The sequence below is a fragment of the Candida jiufengensis genome (assembly GCF_024610255.1).
Source record: "Candida jiufengensis strain CBS 10846 chromosome Unknown scaffold1, whole genome shotgun sequence".
NCBI classification, from domain to species: domain Eukaryota; kingdom Fungi; phylum Ascomycota; class Pichiomycetes; order Serinales; family Debaryomycetaceae; genus Lodderomyces; species Lodderomyces jiufengensis.
Window position 1 is genome coordinate 390,784 of NW_026261562.1, and position 19,201 is coordinate 409,984.

The following is a 19,201-nucleotide window of genomic DNA, read 5'->3' on the forward strand; positions in this document are numbered from 1 at the left end:
GAAAAATATTTATTTAAGTATACAGAGAAAAATTATAGACGATATTTAATAAGACTAAAGATAATATATATCCAGGTTTTGAAGTACTTAAGCGTAAGTTGATGGATCATCTATATTATGAGTACCATTCTTGATATTATAGCTCTTACCAAATGTTTCCTTTAAATTCAAAACTTCAACCAAAACCTTAGCTACATCAGTTCTAGATATCTTACCAACATCTTCATTTAAATTCTTAATAATATCAATCTTACCAGTACTTTCATCATCAGTTAAATGAGTTGGTTTAATAATTGTATAATCAATACTAGAACCAAATTCATTAATCAAAATCCTATCTGCGTAATGTTTTGCAATATAATAATCCCTGATTGGCGAATTTTCTACAAACTCTCTATTTTCTGCGTGGATTGCACTTATTAAAACTAATCTCTTAACTTTTGCTTCAACTGTAGCTTCAAATGTTTTAACTACTCCGTCTAAATCTACTTGTAATAAGTTTTTACCACCTGATCCAACAGTTAATATAACAGCATCATGATTTTTAATAGTTTGAGATAATTCTTTAACTGAAACTTTATCCAAAGTTAAGTTAGTTGATGAAACATTTGAAGAAGAATTTGAAATTTTCTTTATGGTAGATGCTTGTTCATCATTTCTTACTACTGCTGTTGTTTTATAATCCAGTTTTGATAATAATTTGATCAATTGTTGACCTATTTTACCATGAGCTCCAAAAACTATAACTCTACTGATTGACATGTTTCTGTTGAATACTAATAACTAGTAGAAGAATTTTAGAATATCATTTCACAAGGGGTATTTATTTATATTTAAACTAACTTAGACTTCAATAGCAATTTTGCAACTGTGGGTTTAAAACTAATTAGTAAACACAGCAATTTTGTGTAATTTTCTAATACATATTTAGTTCTTAATTACATCACAATAGAAATTTTAAGGTTCTATTATTATTAAATATATTACAAATTTTTTATATACACTATGAACTTTGATTATTTAAAGCAAGATTAATGAATTGCTTGAGCTGGGGGTTTGTTTATTGAATTTTGAGCAGGTGAAAGTGGTTTTGGTGGTTTATGTTGTATTGATGATGATCGCTTCTGAATTTGTTCTATAGGTTGTTGTTGTTGAGGTTGAGGCTGAGGTTGAGTAATTTGTTGAGGTTGATGAGTCTGTTGTGGCAGTTGCTGTGGTGGTGATTGTTGTTGATGTTGTACTTGTGGATGTTGTGGTTGATTTAGTTGCTGTTGTTGTTGTTGCTGCTGCTTTTGTTGATGTTGTTTTAATTGTTGTTGTTGTAATGCTCTCATTCGTGCCAGTTGTAGAAATGATTGTTGCTTTTGTTGAACTGATTCCTTTAATAAACTATATGATTTTGAAAGTAACATTGAACCAAATCTAATAGCTTGAGTATCTTCACTTATATTATTAAGTTTTGATGGATCAAGACTAAATGGATCCAATGAACCCTTTTGATATTCAGATAAATCGTCATCAAATCTCCAATTTGATTTTAGTCTCTTCCAAGCATCAAATTTACTATCATAAACATTAGGAATTTCTTCTTCATCATCAGAAAAATTCATAAACTCGTCAACCACATCTGAAGTTTGTTGGCCACGTCTATCAATGAACATTCTATTAGCTCTAGCCATTCTTTTACGAAGTCTAAATATTGGTTCTGAAATTTGACTGTCCTCTTCTATTTTATTGTCCTTGATAAAACCATTATTATAGTTTTCATAATTATTATTTTCGATATTTTTTAATAATTTAGCAATATAATTTGTTGAATTATATTCATTATTTGACATTTTTTCATGTAAAAGGGAAGTTATATGTGGAAATGCTTTTGTGGGTATTAATTCTCCATTGGATCCTCTTATAGTCTTTACACCAGGTAATGACTTACTCCCTGCTATTAATGTTTTTAATGGTTCACTTAAATAATTTGAAGTATTAAATTGATGAAAATTGGTCGCAGCAATTGATGAATATGGAATATGACGTGATTCAACCAAGTCGTTGTTAGTGGAAATATCAAATAATGGCTCAAATGGATCATCAGTAAGATTTACAAAACCTTGATCTGGTTCTTTTCGTTTCTTTAGTTTTTCCATAACTGCACGTTTAATAGTATCATTTTTATCTCTTAATACTAACGAAACTGTAACAAGCTCCATGTCTGGAATTTTGGCTGGTGGTAATTTGACATACGGTTGATTTGGTGCTGGTTCTGCTGCTGCTGGTGCTTGAGGATTTGATGCTTGTTGTGGTTGATGGTGTTGTTGTTGTGCTTCTTGAGTTTGTGATTCGATTTTCTTTTTCTCTTTCTTCTTTTCCTCATCTTCTTTTGGTTTAACCATTTTTCTTTTCTTATGTGGAAAGAATAAATAATCATCACCTCTGATACCGAGTTCTCTTTTAACGCTTTTAGTTTCTGATCTTAATTTAAATATATCTAATTCTGCCAGCAAATTGTCTAAATTTAAAATTTCACGTTCACAAACACTCATAATTAAATCTCTTGCACGATGTAATGATTTTTGTAGTAATCTTATACGTTCTGCTCCAACAGTATCTGCTCTTCTTGTTTTTCTTGCTTGTCTAAATTCACGTCTTCTAAAACAAATATATGGATCGTTATCGTTATCTTTTTCATTGGCATTAGGATCTTCAAATCGAAGTGTTGGTTGTATTGATCTTCCTTTTCTTGAAATTTTTCTTTCTTTCCAATGATCATAAACATTTTTACCATATAAATCAAATAACTTTGTGATTGGCCGTATTTGTGAAGTATGTTCTTGATCTTTATCAAATATTGTTGTGAATGGTTTATAATTAAGCTCTTTTGAAAGTTTCTCTTTTAATGCAGTGGTTGATAAATATTCCGTGTTAAGTAATTGATTATTTGATAAATCAGATGTTAAATATGTTAACATTTCTTCATATGATAAAATATTAGTTGGATCCATGGATAAAAAAGGTTGTCTTGCTTCAATTGTTTTCTCCAATCTATTACACATTGTTTCAAATTCTAATTCAGAACATTTGGTTTTAAAATTTTTATTGTAAAATTCTTCATCTTCTTCATCCATATTATATTCTACTCCAACTGTATCTTCAACTGTTGCACTAAATTTTATATATGATTCTGGTTCTTTAAACTTCTGATCCTTGTAATATTTAGCAGCTTCGGTCCATATTTTTGAAGCATCTGGTGTTGGAATATACATTTCATTTGTTTTATTACTTGTTAATGCCTTTTGCGCCGCATTAATTACTTGTTGCAAATGAACTTCTTCCTCTTCATTTTTATCAACACCTGTATCAACTGCATGTATATCTCGAGGTGGTTGACCAATATTATTTGAATTTAAATGATGTATTTGACTAGGTTCTAATTCTGATGCATCTAATGAAGGTAAATCTCGTTGTTTATGAATTGATAAAGGTTGTTTAACCGATATTTTTCTTTGACGAAATCTAGCACCAGCGGCATGTTGATTGGCTTTACTTTCATTTTTTGCTGGATTTATAGCCATTGCCGGGTTTACCCCAATATATTAATTCTTGCTTGTATTATTTAATGATTGATTATTGTTGATGGTAATGTTGAACTAAATCGATGATATAGAAAAAAATTGTTCACCAGTTAACTATTGATGTTTGGATGTCTAAACAATAATTAAAAAAATTTTGGTGGCTGTTCTTTTTTTTTTGCTTTTCGTCCAATCAAAATTGAACGACAAAAATTTTTTTTGAATATGATGACCAATTAATCCAATAAATATGTAAGTTAAAATAACAGTTAAGTTATCTTATATATCAAAGTTTATAAATATTTGATTTATTGAGATTGATTAAGTTATAAAGTGTAAAATTTATACACCAAAATTAGTTTGTATTGAATTGAATTATATTGATTAAATTGTATGACAAATTATAAATTCAACGAAAAACGGAAAAAAAAAATAAAAAATTAATCATAGTTTTTTTTTTGGTTTATTTTTGTTTGTCAAATAAATAAATTTTTGAAATTGAAACAAATTGACATACAAAAATTTAAAATTTTTGTCACTATCCTTAATTCGGATAGTTTTGTGCGGCTTGCCTGAATTGAAGACTGAGTTATATCATATAAAGTGAAAGAGTCTCAAATGTTCAAATGTTCATGAAAGCGACCTAAACTTGACTCCAATGGTTTTTAATGTGTTATGAATATACTTGTAGTTGTTGTAGATAACTTAACATTACTGAATTTTGTCAGTATGCGTATAATCAAAGACTTTAATGATCATTGATGATATGACTGAGGCTCTCACTAGAACTTGAATTTGTTGATAATATCTATTTGACTATAAGTAAATGCTTTATCAGAATGCCATAATCACTAACAAGTTGCTAGAGGTTGAACATGTATGGCATAGTACGAAATGAACTGTGTTGTAAACTTATTAGAAAATAAAAGTAAGTAAAAAAAAATCTAGATAAAATAATTTTTTTTTTTTTTTTATTAATTGAGGTAGACCATTCTTAGTGAAACCTATGTAGTTATCAATTATATATGTAAAAATATGATTTTTCTTATAAAATAAAATATACCAGGAAAAAGCGTTCAATTGAATAGAGTAAAGCAAATATACTCTGAACCAATATGATTCAAATAACCATCAAAATTCAATTAAAGATATTGGTAGTATGAATAAGAGAAATATGAACAGTAGGCGCTTTTAATGAAATACCTATTTATTTTAAAGTATACATAAACAAATTTGGTATTAAAATCAAACGATTTATTATATTGCAAATTATTTTTAAACTATTAATTTTACGACAGAAAAAATTTAGACCTATTCTATTATTTTAGGACTTAGTTGATACTAATACACTTTGTCAACTAATATCAACCGAAGCAAATGAAACAATTAATACCATGGCTCATGCTAAAAATAGTTTATTTAGTACATCACTAATAATAACGAAGTAAAGGTTTGTAAAATATAAATTATCCGACTAAAAATTTTGAAACGAGACAAACCTCGGAACAGTTTTCATTTTCTCGTACTAAATTTTTCAAGATAAGAATTTTGTATTTAAAGATTTTTTAAGTTGCGTTACCTTTGAAAAACTATAAAAAATTTGGACTCATCATCTTCATTGAATTACCATTGAAATTATGATTGATTACTATCATATATGAAGTTAGTTACTATATAATCTAGAGTATGATATTACAATTATATAATAATTTTTTCAAATTTTTTTATTACCATTATTTTTTACCTTATTTTGACCTCCCCCAGATTTTTAAATCTGTGTTACTTAAATTATTTTTTTAAGTCAAGAATTATTATTTAAGTTAACTACTACTATTAATCATTTCATCATTGAATTATAATTAATATTATAAATTTTCTTAGTGTCATTCTTTGATCTAATACATATGTAATTACATAAAGATTAAATACTTATTCTTTATTATCATATTCTTTAATATTGTGAAATAAAGTCCCAATTATTATTTCTAAATTTATTTGTTTTCTTTTCTTTTTTGTATTAAATTTATTTTATTCAAATTTTTCACATTATTTATATAAATTTATAAAAATATCACAATCTTATATTAATATATTCTACTTATTTTTTTTTATATCTAAATTTTTTTGATATTTTAATTCTTCTTCAATAAGTTATAGATTTTATAAGTTATATTTATTCAATTTTTTAATTCAATTCATTAATATTCATTCAATTCAATTTCATAAATTACAGTATTACAAATAAAAAATGGACGACGTTGATTCAGTATTAGTTGATAATGTCAAATCATTTGCTGCTGGTGGATTTGGTGGTATTTGTGCAGTTTTAACTGGACACCCATTTGATTTAGTTAAAGTTAGATTACAAACTGGTTTATACAATTCATCAATTCAATGTGTTAAAGATACTATAGCAAAAGATGGTTTAAAAGGTCTTTATAGAGGTGTTTTACCACCATTATTAGGTGTTACTCCAATGTTTGCAGTTTCATTTTGGGGTTATGATGTTGGTAAAAAATTAGTTGGTCAATTTACTGGTAAAACAATTGATCAATTTACTATACGTGATATTTCAACTGCTGGGTTTATTTCTGCAATTCCAACTACTTTAGTTGCTGCTCCATTTGAAAGAGTTAAAGTTATGATGCAAATTCAAGAAGGTTCCAAACCAAAAGGAATGGGTTCAGTTATTGCTGAAATGTATAAAACTGGTGGTATAAGATCAATTTTCAAAGGTTCAGTTGCTACATTGGCAAGAGATGGTCCAGGTTCTGCATTATATTTTGCAACTTATGAATATATAAAAGCAAAATTATCAACTCCAGGTAAAGATTTATCAATTGGTGCAATTATGACTGCTGGTGGTTGTGCTGGTGTTGCTATGTGGTTAGGTGTTTTCCCAATTGATACTATTAAATCAACTCAACAATCTTCAAATGTTCCTATATCAATTGCTCAAGTCACTAAAAATATTTATGCTAAAGGTGGTATAAAAGCATTTTTCCCTGGTGTTGGTCCAGCTTTATGTAGATCATTCCCAGCTAATGCTGCTACATTTTTAGGTGTTGAAGTAGCAAGAAATGCATTAGATAAAATCATATAATAGTTTAAACAAAGGACTAATAACAAAACTTGTATAATATTAATTATTTAGAAAAGAAAAGTATTTTGCATTGTAACAACAGACAAGAATAATAAAGTAATTACAATAACAGTGTAATATAAAATCTCTTGATAAAATAGTACATTAATTATTCAGTGCGTGTAAATTTGCTGAAATTTTTATCAGTCTAAATTTCAATATTTCTCAACATTCACTATTATAAGATTGCCATAGATAAATCTTTAACTTACTAACTACATACTATACAAACACAAATTCTAGCAAAATGACTTTACTGGACGAACAAGTATGTCAATGTTGCAACCAATGGACAAAATATACAAAATTTTGGTTTTACTAACAATTCTTATTAGGTTAAATCTGAGCTTACCAAAATGCAAGCTTTTATTGAAAAAGAAGCAAAAGAAAAAGCAAAAGAAATAAAATTAAAAGCAGATGAAGAATATGAAATAGAAAAATCATCAACTGTTAGATTAGAAACATCAGCAATTGATTCAACATATGAACAAAAATTAAAAAAAGCAAGTTTAGCACAACAAATTACAAAATCAACAATTGGAAATAAAACAAGATTAAGAATTTTGGGAGAAAAAGATCAAATTTTGAATCAAATTTTTGAAGATGCTGAAAAAGAATTGAGAACTATAACAGAAAACAAAGAAAAATATAAACCCGTCTTGGTTGGATTAATTGAAGAAGGTATATTAACATTATTAGAACCAGTAGTAAGTTTAAGAGTTAGAAAAGAAGATGTTGAAATTGCAAAAGAAGCAGCAAAAGAAGCTAGTAAAAATTATGAAGAAAAATCAGGTGAACATGTTGATATAACTGTTGATGAAAAAGATTTCTTAAACAAAGATTTAGCTGGTGGTGTTGTTATTGTAAATGGTACTGGAAAAATCGAAGTTGATAATACTTTGGAAGAAAGATTAAAAATTTTACAAGAAGAAGCTTTACCTGCTATAAGGTTAGAATTGTTTGGTCCTTCATTAACTAGAAAATTCTTTGATTAGATATTTTTATTTTTTTTTTAATTCTATAATTATGTATAGAGATTTCATTTCAATAAAGAAAAGGTTTTTTTATTAATACTAATTGTTATGAAATATTTAGATAGTGATGGTCCCATAATATCATATTTGGAAAGAAAAATAGAGGTAGTATGATATTGCATACTTATCTGACTATTTGCCAAAACTTGATTTCCATAAAAATGATTGTCCATTATGCACATCTTTGATAAATATCTTCATGAAGCAATTTTCCAGTTCTTTTAGAATGAATACAATTCTCCATGTGTTTAATGACCCATTCATCTGAAAATCTTTGAGTACCAGATTCTTCTGAAACAGGTTTTGGAGATTTATCATGTACAATAAACCATTGACCTTCTTCTTCTTCATTTGATTTTGTATCTCTTGTTTCTTCTTCTTTAATTTGCTCAATTATATAAGGTATGAATCTCTCAACGAATTTAGTATCATATTCTAACCAGTTTCCGGTAGTGAAATGATAAAAAAATATTGAATCTCCTAGTTTAATGAATCTACTTTCTAATTCTTGTCTAATTAAGTCACCATTGATTTTAGCACTATTGGGGGAACCCGATTTGTATTTTACTGTACCTGAATTTTCCCCTATAAAGATCTTGTAAGGGAACTCAATTTTCTTGTTTAGAATGTCATATAATTCATGATCTGGTGGATAATCTAACTTTTGCAATGCTTCTGTCCAATTTGTTGAATTAATCGACATCTTGATGTGAAAAAGTTAAGTGCCAAGTATATTTGCAATTGAATTAGTAGAGAAGGATTGCAAACATGTTGTATTTAATATTAAACCACTTAATAAACGGTATCTGTAAAAAACAATGATAAGGCTCTAAATCTTGCATTACCTCTTAAATTGCAATAACCCAACCCCTTTAATTTAATTTATTCCAAAATAATTGAATTTGTAAACACTTCTATGATATTGTTTAATAAGTAGATCAGGTATTGTTTAGTAAGTAGGTCAGGTATACTAGACGGTCTCAGTATGAAAAAAGTAAGTAACAATATATGTTAAATTCAATGAAGTACGTACAATTTTTCATTTTGACTTAAAACTGGAATATATCTCTGAATGATTCCCACGGAAACAGAAATATCAATTGAAAACTGTGAAAGCTTCGTTTGTGTATTGTGTATTAGCTTATACAGCTCATAGCAGGTCACTCATAGGTACAAGATGTTTAAATTGCAAACATTTTGAGAAAACATTAGGCTTGTTGTATAATTTAAAATATTCGATAACATGAATATAGCACAAAATTAAAGTTGCGCCGCATCAGGAATATTTTTTAGAATCTATATCGATTTATAGATGCATTAGATTTGAAATCTTGATCCTTCCAAACTATACAACAACATCATCAATCAGGATGCTACGAACTTTACAACAACAAATTTATCACATAATACCCCGATGTAGATGTCACCTAACAACCTCAACAAAACCAAGAAGTCCTATACCAGATCCAATCCCAGCAACAACAGATAGTAAAATATTAAATAGATTAAAACCAATCCAACCAAATGACTTGTATGTTTCATGTACTGTATTTGATTCTAAAGGTCGAATAACTGCAGTTTCAAAGAAATTTCCCAAAATGCAATTTTTGAAGGAAAATCATTTATTTCCAAGAGATTTAAGAAAGATTGATACTTCTTCTATTGACGTTGTACCGATGATCATGATACGACCTTCAAATGCTATATTGGTAAATTTATTGTATATTAAAGCAATAATAAAGAAAAATTCAGTAATGGTTTTCGATACTTCGAATAGTGAAGTTGCGTCAAAATTAGGAGTATTTATGTATGACTTGGAGTTGAAGTTGAAGTCAAATACAACAACTTATGAATTTAAAGCATTGGAGCTGATGTTGGTGAGTGTTATGAGTTATCTTGAAGCTGAAATAAAAATTTATTTACAAAGTTGTGGACAGATACTATCAGAGTTAGAGAATGAAGTGGATAGAAAAAAATTACAAGAACTATTAATACGATCAAAACAATTATCGTCATTTCATCAAAAGGCTGTTTTGATTCGAGATGTACTCGAAGAACTATTAGAAAATGATGAAGATCTAGCGGGGATGTTTTTAAGTAATCCAAATGCAGATACTTTTGATGAATTAGAAATGATTTTAGAAAGTTATTATAGACAATGTGATGAATTTGTTCAACAAGCAGGTAGTTTATTAAATGATATAAAAGCAACTGAAGAAATTGTCAATATTATATTAGATGCAAACAGAAATAGCTTAATGCTTTTTGAATTGAAAGTTACCGTTTATACTTCAGGATTTACGGTTGCTACTTTATTACCAGCTTTTTACGGAATGAATTTAAAAAATTATATAGAAGATTCAAATTTAGGATTTGGTGCTATTGTTGTAATTTCAATTATACAAGGTCTTATAATAACTTGGTTTAATTTTAAAAAATTACATAAAGTTCAAAAGTTAACAATGATGGGTACGAACGATAATCCCCTCAAAACAACTACATCGTACAAGAAATCAATCAAGCAAAACAATTCGTTGTTATATAGAGTAATATTTGGTAGTCAATCCTATAGACGTAAAAAATTGGATAGACCAACTAAAAAAGATCAAGACGTAATTTGGAGAATGATTAATGATGAAAAAACTAGAAATTAATTTTAATGATATATGCGTGTAAATAAATACTATAACGCTTATTAATCTGATTCTACTTCATCTTCTACAGAATCTGAATTATTCACTATTTTATAATCTTCTTCTTCATCATCAATACCACTTTCTTCATATTTCGGCAATTGTTGAGTATTATCTTCTTCATAGTCGTCATCTTCAAATTTCTTATGTGTGTTTGCATTAATTGTAGTTTCAATCTTGTTAACATTGCTACTTTTTTGTTTATAAACTGGTTGTGAATTTCTTTCTTCTCCTGGTTTAATTAATGTTCCTTCAACACTTACTACTCTACCAGTAGTATATACTGCTTTTACAGTAAATTTCAATTTCCCATCTATCTTGTCACCAATATCATCACTCCAATAGCCAAAAGTCTTTTTGTTGTCTTCTTCATCTTGTTGACTTGGTATAAATGACCAATCCATAGGTATATTATATTTTTTTATTGATGCATTGAATACGTCACATATTAATAATCCAATATGTGAAGGGGTTTGCATATATATATCACCCTCCAAAACATCTCCAACACAAGGACTCCACACCAAGAAATCAACATTCACCCAAATAAATGTAAAAGGTGAAGCTCCCTCAATTTTAGCTAGATTTGATCCTTGTGAATTTGTAAGTAGTTTAATATTTGAATATGATACTATTATCCCTTTAACTTTTGAATAAAAAGTCATCACTAGCGGATCTAGATGTTGTTGTTTTATTCCTAAAATCGGATCATTTATAAATTTTGGTGCTAATGATAGATAAAGTGATGTTGATACTGTTTTAAAACATTCTGATAAGTTTGTATGTGGATTTATTGGGTTGATTTTGGTTGGTTTGTGTTTTTTTAGTTTGAGTTTATCATGATGATGATCTAGATTGGTTCTAGACATTGCTCTATATTTATTTATTTATCTATAAGTCTATAATATGTTTAACTACTCTATTTAAGTCTCAGATGAGATTTTTTCAATTGAATCTAAACCTGCAATGTGCAGTACTGAAGTCTTTTGAGCCGCACCTTTAATTGAATCTGAGGTAATAATTGGTAGCATTTGAGATTCAAATTTTGCAGCTTTTCATTATTTACCGAAAGTCTCGTAACTTTCATTATTCATTTTTTATAGTCTTCAATTAATCTTTTCCGCTTTAACCATTACTGGTATCATTCCACCAGTTGGTATTGTAAATTTTCTATGGTTTATAACCGTTAGGAAAGCTCTTATAGTACCAGCATGTGAAGTTATGGATATTACATCATTTGGATCATTATCAAAAATATTTTCTAGTACCTTATGTATTCTAATAAATTGTTGATATAATTTTTCTCTCTCTCCAATATATGCTTCAAACAGCAAGTCTTCTTCTGAAAAGTCACCTGAAAATTTCAAATGTGGAAATTTGGAAATTAGTTCTGATTTTTTGGATCTTTTATGACATAGGTGAAGTCCATTTGTTTCTCTTAAATTTTCGATCACTAGTGGGTTTAAATCATATTTTATTTTAAATGTTTCTCCTTTGTTTTCAATTACTTTTGTAGGATCTTCACTCCATGTTATATTAAAAGTTTTTATTGATCTTTGTAATGGTGATACATAAAATGAGTCAGGATATGGACAACCTAATTCTAATTGCTTCTTCCATGCAATATTATTTTCTTTAGCTTGTTCCATCCCTATTTCTGTTAAATCGGCATCAGGACCATAAGTATATTCACCATCATATCCAATAAATCTCCATTTTGCAAACCATTCTTCTTTTGTATATTTTCTTGCTACTATGTTTGCATAACTTTGTCCATGTCTTGCCAAAAATAGAAGTTTATAATGTACATTATCTGATGAGTTTTGGTTTAAAAGTTTTAATTGCTCTTTGATTTCTTTATATGATTTTTTAATACCAAAGTTATCTTCAGTATATCTAAATTTCATATCATCAGTTTCTAAATCAGTTTGTTTAAAAAATCCGTGAACTGGTTGAAAACAATAATTTGACTTAACGCTTTTTGAATACAATTCATCTTGATCTAAATCTCCATGAGCATCATGTTTATCATTACTGTTTGGTATTAATAATGACATTTATTATTATTATTAATGAAATTAAAGATCTATTAATTATTATAATTATTATTTATATCTCGCTAAGATTTAAATGTTTAATTTCGAGAGTTTAGAAAAAAAAAAAAGTAAATAAAAATTAATTTCTGTTTCAATTAAATCTTTTATCTTTTTCAATAACAAACTTATATATCATCTTGATGATACAATGAGTGAACTACTGGAAAAGGCTCCAGATGAATCAAGAGAGATAGCTACAAGTGATATCAAACCAGAAGAATTAGAAGATAATAATGATATAGATATAGTTGAAAAAACTTCAAACTTATATGAAACCGAGAATAATAATAATAATAATAATGAAAATAATAATAATATCATAGAAGAAGAACAGCCAGATATTATGATGGAAGATACGAATGAAATTAAAATAGAACCAGTACCAATTGCAATTACTGATAATGGTATAAACATAGATAATGATAGTAAAACTATAGATATAAAAGAAGAAAATAATGATAATTTTGGTGAACCACCTTCTAAAAAATTAAAATTAGAAGAATCACCTATAAAAAATGGGTCTAGACCAATAGTTGTTGCACCACCTTCAAAATCTCAACTTTTTTATATACCGTTGAAAACTGGGTTAGTTTATGATGTTAGAATGAGATATCATGCCAAAATTTTTACTTCATATTTTGAATATACTGATCCACATCCAGAAGATCCAAGAAGAATTTATAGAATATATAAAAAATTAGTTGAAGCTGGTTTAGTACTGGATTTTTCATTATCTGGTATTGATGAGTTAGGTCCATATATGCAAAAAATTCCAATAAGAGAAGCAACAATGGAAGAAATCTTGGAAGTTCATTCTGAAAAACATTTACAACATATAAAATCTACTGAAACAATGACAAAAGATGAATTATTGAAAGAAACAGCAGCTGGTGATTCCATTTATGTAAACAATGATTCTTATTTTTCAGCTAAATTATCGTGTGGTGGTACAATTGAAGCATGTAAAGCTGTCATTGAGGGGAAAGTTAAAAATTCTTTAGCAGCAGTAAGACCTCCAGGACATCATGCTGAACCAAATGATCCCGGTGGGTTTTGTCTTTTTAGTAATGTTGCTGTAGCTGCTAAAAATATATTAAAATCTTATCCAGAATCAGTCAGAAGAATTGTTATACTTGATTGGGATATTCATCATGGAAATGGTACACAAAAGGCATTTTATGATGATCCAAGAGTTTTATATATATCATTACATCGTTATGAAAATGGGAAATTTTATCCCGGTACAAAATATGGAGGATCTGATCAAGTTGGTGAAGGTCCCGGTGAAGGTTATAGTTTGAATATACCTTGGAGAACTCTGGGTATGCATGATGGTGATTATGTTTATGCATTTAATAAAGTTATCATACCTGTGATTCTTGAATTTGATCCAGATTTAATTATTGTAAGCTCAGGTTTTGATGCAGCTGCTGGTGATATAATTGGTGGATGTCATGTTAGTCCAGCAGGATATGGATATATGACACATATGTTAAAAGGTATAGCAAAAGGTAAAATGGCAGTTATACTTGAAGGTGGATATAATTTGGATTCAATAAGTGAAAGTGCCTTAGCAGTTGCAAAAGTTTTAATTGGAGAACCACCAGAAAATACAATCAATAAATTACCACATCAAGATACTATAGAAGTTATTGATGAAGTTATTAAAATTCAATCTAAATATTGGAAATGTTTGAAATCAGGTATCCCCGAAACTTCATTTGATGATGTCTATGATTTACCAGGAGTTGATGCTTTTAAATTAACAAATATATCAGATCCAATAAGATTATATCAAAGTAATCAAGCTTTCAACAAAAAGAATTTTATAAATTTACCTATTGATCAATCAACTTTCACTTTTGATTGTCCTAATGAAAATGACAATTTAGTGATTGCAAGTCCAAATATTTATGAATGTGATTCAATCGTAATAACAATTCATGATCCACCAGATGTATGGGCTAATATAAATCCTACAAATGGTATTATAGAAAGTTATTCATCAGTTATATTAGAACATCCACTTTTACAAATAATAGATAAAATTGAAAAAGAAAAACAAGATAATAATCCAGTTGGTTATATTGATATAAATATACCGTCATACCCATTACCAATCCCAGGTTCAACTTATACGTCATCATATAATCAAACCATATTCGCACAAGAAATTTTATTGTATATATGGGATAACTATATTACATTTTTCAATCAATTAAAAAACATTGTTTTTGTTGGTTTCGGAGATTCATACCAAAGTCTTGTCCACTTATTCAGCAAGAGACCATCATCAGAAATCAAACTGCTAGTGAAATTCACAGTAGCATATATAAATAGAACATTATTAAAACCAATAGTCCCTGTAATGGATGAAAGTATGGTTGATTGGTTTTATCAAAATTCTACGATTTTCACAAGTTGTAATAATCAATGTTGGAGTAACGTTAGTGAAGATTTAAAAAGGCCAAGAAGAAAATTTGGTAGAGTTCTAAAAGCAAATTCAGATGGATTATTTGATGTTATAAATGAAAAATTTGATGAAGGAGTTGATAATATCTTGGATAATATCGAAGAGTTCTCTAGTTCTGATGAGTAAGGGTGGGGAGTTTGCATAAAATACACATACATTGTTACAAAAGAAATATATAGCTTTATACATAATTTGGAAACCTTTTTTGAAAATTTTTCTCTAAATCATCTATGTCGGGAATTGAAAAATCTCCACTTCCTGTAGATAGTCTTCGACTTTGTAGTGATTTGGGTTTAGGTTTTATTGGTGGTGGTGGTTTCTTTTTCGATGATAAATTAAGGGGGACTTTTGGTGGTGATAATTTTTTGGTTGGTAACGGTGAGATTTTTTTAGTTTGTGGTGGTGGTTGAGACAATGACTTTTTGGTAGGTGGTTGTGGTGATAATTTTTTAGGCTTTGTGGGTCTTGAATTTATAGATTCGATATCGTCAATAACATTTTTGTCGGTGAATTTTCCATACCCCAGTGCGGTCTTTTTAATACTTTGTTGTTGTTGTTCTAATAGTAAATGCATTCTTCTTTGAATTGAATTTTCTTTTTCCTCTTTACTTCCAGTTAATAATTTTTTAATACTTTTCTTCATCAGATCTCCTGTATTATTGGCACTAATACTACTTCCTCCTGTGCTGATCCTTCTTAAACTATTCCATGCTGATTTTATTCCATTATCATTGTTATGGTTATCTCTACTCTTCAAAAAATCTAAAGTATTTTCAGTCTCTCCAACATTAGTGCTTTCGTACCCTTTTGCTAATTCTTGTTTCACATAAGCTTGAACATTTGGACTAGATTTGTTACCTTGTGAATATATTTTATTTATACCATGATCAAAAAACGCACTAACTGGACGACTAGGTTTAGGTTCCAGTTCAAAAGGTGAGTATTTTTTGGCGGTGTTTGTAATATTACTACTTGATTTTGATTTATCAATACTTCCAAATCCAATTGTAGGAACTGGTTTGGTTGTAACACTAGAAGGTATAACATTTGGTACTTTTTCATCACCTCTCATTTGACATATTTCACCTAATAGTTGTACTGCGTTAGGTCTTCTTCTTGGATCAGCTCTTAAACAAACTTTTATTATATTTTTCAATCTCCTTGAAAAAATCAGACCTGGTTGTTCTTTAAATCTTAAAGTTTCTGAACAATTTAATATATTTTTTTCCATTTCTTGTAAGCTATTCAGTTCAAATGGGGTTGTATAATAACATAACTTGTATAAAAATATACCTAGAGCCCAGATATCCGATTTATCATCAATGGGAAAACCCTTAGTTAAATCAATCATTTCAGGCGCTCGGTATTGTGGTGTTGTATGCTGCATTAAATCATCTCTCATTAATTGTAACTCTTGCGGGTTCTTTGGAGCTGGCATATAATTTACTGATGATCCAAAATCACATAATTTAAAAACATGATTTGAATCAATTAATACATTTTCAATCTTGATATCTCGATGAATTAATGGTGGTCTTAAATGATGACACATTGCGACGCCAATAGTTATCTGATACATTATATCTATTATTTCTTTTTCAGTTAATTTATTTCTTAATCTTGTATTCATAAAATCAATTAATCCATTATTTTGACAAAACTCCATTAGAAGCAATACTTCATATTGTTGTTGTACTTCGTCGTTACCCAATCTTGATGCATGAGAATCAATATATGATACAATATGTTTATTTCCTCTTAGTCTCCTCATAGCATCGACTTCTTGTCTTAACAAACTTAACTGCCATTTACTCGGTACCACTACTCGTTTTAAACAGGCTATGTTTGATCCATTAAATGCAGGTTCTATATTACAAGTATATACATGTGCAAATCCACCAGCTGAGATATATTTAATAATTGAAATTCTATGAGAGCCGACTGTCAATTGAGTGCCAGGCTGGTAGGCATTTTTAGGTGGTTGAATCATTCAAATTCTAGTTGATTTGATTGAAATATGAACAAATCTATTTTGTGCTAAGAAAAAATTAAAAAATCGTGTTGCAAATTATTAAGTTCATCATTTATCTTTTTGATCTGATCAAATGAAGTTATATTTTGAAGCTGAAAAATTTCTAAAACAATCAGAAGGGAATTTACAATCAAAGGTATTCAATGATAAGAACTTAAAAAGTAACCCTAAGCATATATATGCTTTAGTATACCTGACATTAAAATATAAAGAGTATATTCAACAAATTATAACAAAATCAAAAATCAATAAACAATTAAAAATAAGTAATGAATTATTAGCTTTATTAATACATGATTTATTATTCAGCTCAAGAGGGAGAATAGAGAGTGGGAAGCATCACATCAAAGATTCATTTTTGGCAAATAAAACTAGACTACAAGCAGAATTTATAAAATTAAAATTAAAATATAAAGTTAAATCAGTAGATCAGCTACCTACAGTAGAACAAGATGACGAAACCCCAATACGATGGTTTAGAATTAACACCATCAAAATAGATCCAGAAAGATTTTTCAAAAAACACAAATTAAATTTACAACCAGTGAGTAGATTTCAAGATCTAACGAAGCCAGGATTAATTTATCAAGATGATCATATTCCAAATTTATATGGAGTGCATCCAAAAGAAAAAATTACAACATCAACAGAAGCATATAAATTAGGAGAAATTATCATACAAGATCGTGCAAGTTGTTTTCCAGCATATATATTAAATTATAAAGATGAACATTCTAAAATTATTGATGCATGTGCTGCCCCTGGAAATAAAACATCTCATGCGGCTAGTTTTGTTGAAGATGTAGTATATGCAGTAGAAAAAGATTCAAAAAGAGTTGGTATTTTGAAACAAATGTCTGAAAAGGCAACTGGTAAAAATAAAAAGAAATTAATCCAGGTGTTACATCAAGATTTCACTACTATAAAACCAGAAGATTATGAAGATGTCACTGGTTTAATAGTCGATCCGTCTTGTAGTGGTTCGGGAATTTTTGGCAGAGCAATGGATGAAGAAACTAAAAATTCAGATAGACTTGAAAAATTAGCATCATTTCAATTCACCATTATGAAACATGCATTATCATTCCCAGGTGCTCGTAAAGTAGTTTATTCAACTTGTTCAGTACATGCTGAAGAAAATGAAAGAGTTGTAGTAGATTTATTATCGGATGAAACGGTGAAAAATCAAGGTTGGACATTAGCTGATAGAGAAGTTGTATTATCCACATGGGAAAGAAGAGGTATAGAAGATGAATTTATGACTTTGACGAGAGATTCCGAAGTAATTAAAAAATTAGCGGGTGGTTGTATTAGAACTATACCGAAAGAAGACGGTGGTATTGGATTTTTTGCTGCTTGTTTTGTTAAAAAATGATTTAAACTTTTGAATGTTCATGCCACATTATTGTCTGGTTGTATAAATTAATATGTAACTTACATGCAACTTCAAATGCACATTGCATCAGTTCTACTTAAGCTTTACTATTTGTATACATCTTACATACTATATTTTTCTCTTCTCGTTTTTATTAATTGTAATCGGAGATATAAATTTAGAAGACACAAAGATAATGTCATTTTCTTAAATGTCATTTCTAAATTTTTAGATGTGTCTTAATTCAATAAATTTCTTTTTTATGTCATCAGAAGTTTAAGTTTCTAAAATTATGAAACACATTAAAATTAAGAGGCAATTGGTCAAACTCCTCATCTCTCACAAAAAGAGGGTTAACTTTAATCCAATAACTGAGGTGGCACATCATCAACACCTAGAAACGCCTGCATGCAAGAACGCTGAATAAATTTAAAGCAAATAATTTAAAAACAATTTAACCTGGTGTGAAGATAATAGAAATTTAATTGGAATTTGATAAGATTTGATGCCGTTCGAATAATTGGAATTAAAAATAGAAACATTGAAATTTTACATGCATAAAATGTTAAATTAATCAGCTAAATTTTAATTGAAACAATTAAAGCGAAATCGCCAGATCATCTTAGTCGAGCTAACAAGAAATTCTATACAATCTCGTATAAATCTTTGACGTAAATTTCTTGTCTAATATTTTTATTTTAATTGATGGTATGCCCTGAATAAAAAAATATTTAATTTTCTAAAAAAAATATTCAATTTAAATTATTTTGTGTTTCACCCCAATTTAAGC

At 28.5% G+C, this 19,201-nt stretch overlaps 11 protein-coding genes across 11 annotated transcripts; 5 read left to right on the plus strand and 6 right to left on the minus strand. All coding sequences in view use genetic code 12, as the record gives it.

Moving 5' to 3' along the window:
• Positions 1-87: 87 nt before the first annotated feature.
• Positions 88-762, minus strand: KGF54_003941 (uncharacterized protein; the record flags this gene model as incomplete). Its single annotated transcript, XM_051764585.1, has 1 exon — positions 88-762. One exon carries the CDS (start codon positions 760-762, stop codon positions 88-90), a length of 675 nt encoding a protein of 224 aa, XP_051617983.1.
• A 269-nt stretch (positions 763-1,031) lies between these two features.
• EPL1 (Epl1p) lies at positions 1,032-3,569 on the minus strand (the record flags this gene model as incomplete). The annotated part of the gene is made up of 1 exon (XM_051764586.1): positions 1,032-3,569. The coding sequence occupies one exon, from the start codon at positions 3,567-3,569 to the stop codon at positions 1,032-1,034; it is 2,538 nt and encodes an 845-aa protein (XP_051617984.1).
• A 2,245-nt stretch (positions 3,570-5,814) lies between these two features.
• CRC1 (carnitine:acyl carnitine antiporter) lies at positions 5,815-6,669 on the plus strand (the record flags this gene model as incomplete). Its single annotated transcript, XM_051764587.1, has 1 exon — positions 5,815-6,669. The coding sequence occupies one exon, from the start codon at positions 5,815-5,817 to the stop codon at positions 6,667-6,669; it is 855 nt and encodes a 284-aa protein (XP_051617985.1).
• Positions 6,670-6,955: 286 nt separating this feature from the next.
• VMA4 (H(+)-transporting V1 sector ATPase subunit E) lies at positions 6,956-7,703 on the plus strand (the record flags this gene model as incomplete). Its single annotated transcript, XM_051764588.1, has 2 exons — positions 6,956-6,976; positions 7,044-7,703. The coding sequence occupies 2 exons, from the start codon at positions 6,956-6,958 to the stop codon at positions 7,701-7,703; spliced, it is 681 nt and encodes a 226-aa protein (XP_051617986.1).
• Positions 7,704-7,914: 211 nt separating this feature from the next.
• Positions 7,915-8,445, minus strand: KGF54_003945 (uncharacterized protein; the record flags this gene model as incomplete). The annotated part of the gene is made up of 1 exon (XM_051764589.1): positions 7,915-8,445. The coding sequence occupies one exon, from the start codon at positions 8,443-8,445 to the stop codon at positions 7,915-7,917; it is 531 nt and encodes a 176-aa protein (XP_051617987.1).
• A 667-nt stretch (positions 8,446-9,112) lies between these two features.
• On the plus strand, positions 9,113-10,396 carry MRS2 (Mrs2p; the record flags this gene model as incomplete). The annotated part of the gene is made up of 1 exon (XM_051764590.1): positions 9,113-10,396. One exon carries the CDS (start codon positions 9,113-9,115, stop codon positions 10,394-10,396), a length of 1,284 nt encoding a protein of 427 aa, XP_051617988.1.
• Positions 10,397-10,437: 41 nt separating this feature from the next.
• Positions 10,438-11,304, minus strand: KGF54_003947 (DNA-directed RNA polymerase I subunit; the record flags this gene model as incomplete). Its single annotated transcript, XM_051764591.1, has 1 exon — positions 10,438-11,304. One exon carries the CDS (start codon positions 11,302-11,304, stop codon positions 10,438-10,440), a length of 867 nt encoding a protein of 288 aa, XP_051617989.1.
• A 237-nt stretch (positions 11,305-11,541) lies between these two features.
• On the minus strand, positions 11,542-12,492 carry KGF54_003948 (uncharacterized protein; the record flags this gene model as incomplete). Its single annotated transcript, XM_051764592.1, has 1 exon — positions 11,542-12,492. The coding sequence occupies one exon, from the start codon at positions 12,490-12,492 to the stop codon at positions 11,542-11,544; it is 951 nt and encodes a 316-aa protein (XP_051617990.1).
• A 187-nt stretch (positions 12,493-12,679) lies between these two features.
• On the plus strand, positions 12,680-15,130 carry HDA1 (histone deacetylase; the record flags this gene model as incomplete). Its single annotated transcript, XM_051764593.1, has 1 exon — positions 12,680-15,130. One exon carries the CDS (start codon positions 12,680-12,682, stop codon positions 15,128-15,130), a length of 2,451 nt encoding a protein of 816 aa, XP_051617991.1.
• A 55-nt stretch (positions 15,131-15,185) lies between these two features.
• Positions 15,186-16,994, minus strand: PRK1 (serine/threonine protein kinase; the record flags this gene model as incomplete). The annotated part of the gene is made up of 1 exon (XM_051764595.1): positions 15,186-16,994. The coding sequence occupies one exon, from the start codon at positions 16,992-16,994 to the stop codon at positions 15,186-15,188; it is 1,809 nt and encodes a 602-aa protein (XP_051617992.1).
• Positions 16,995-17,109: 115 nt separating this feature from the next.
• Positions 17,110-18,411, plus strand: KGF54_003951 (rRNA (cytosine-C5-)-methyltransferase; the record flags this gene model as incomplete). The annotated part of the gene is made up of 1 exon (XM_051764596.1): positions 17,110-18,411. One exon carries the CDS (start codon positions 17,110-17,112, stop codon positions 18,409-18,411), a length of 1,302 nt encoding a protein of 433 aa, XP_051617993.1.
• Positions 18,412-19,201: the final 790 nt, after the last annotated feature.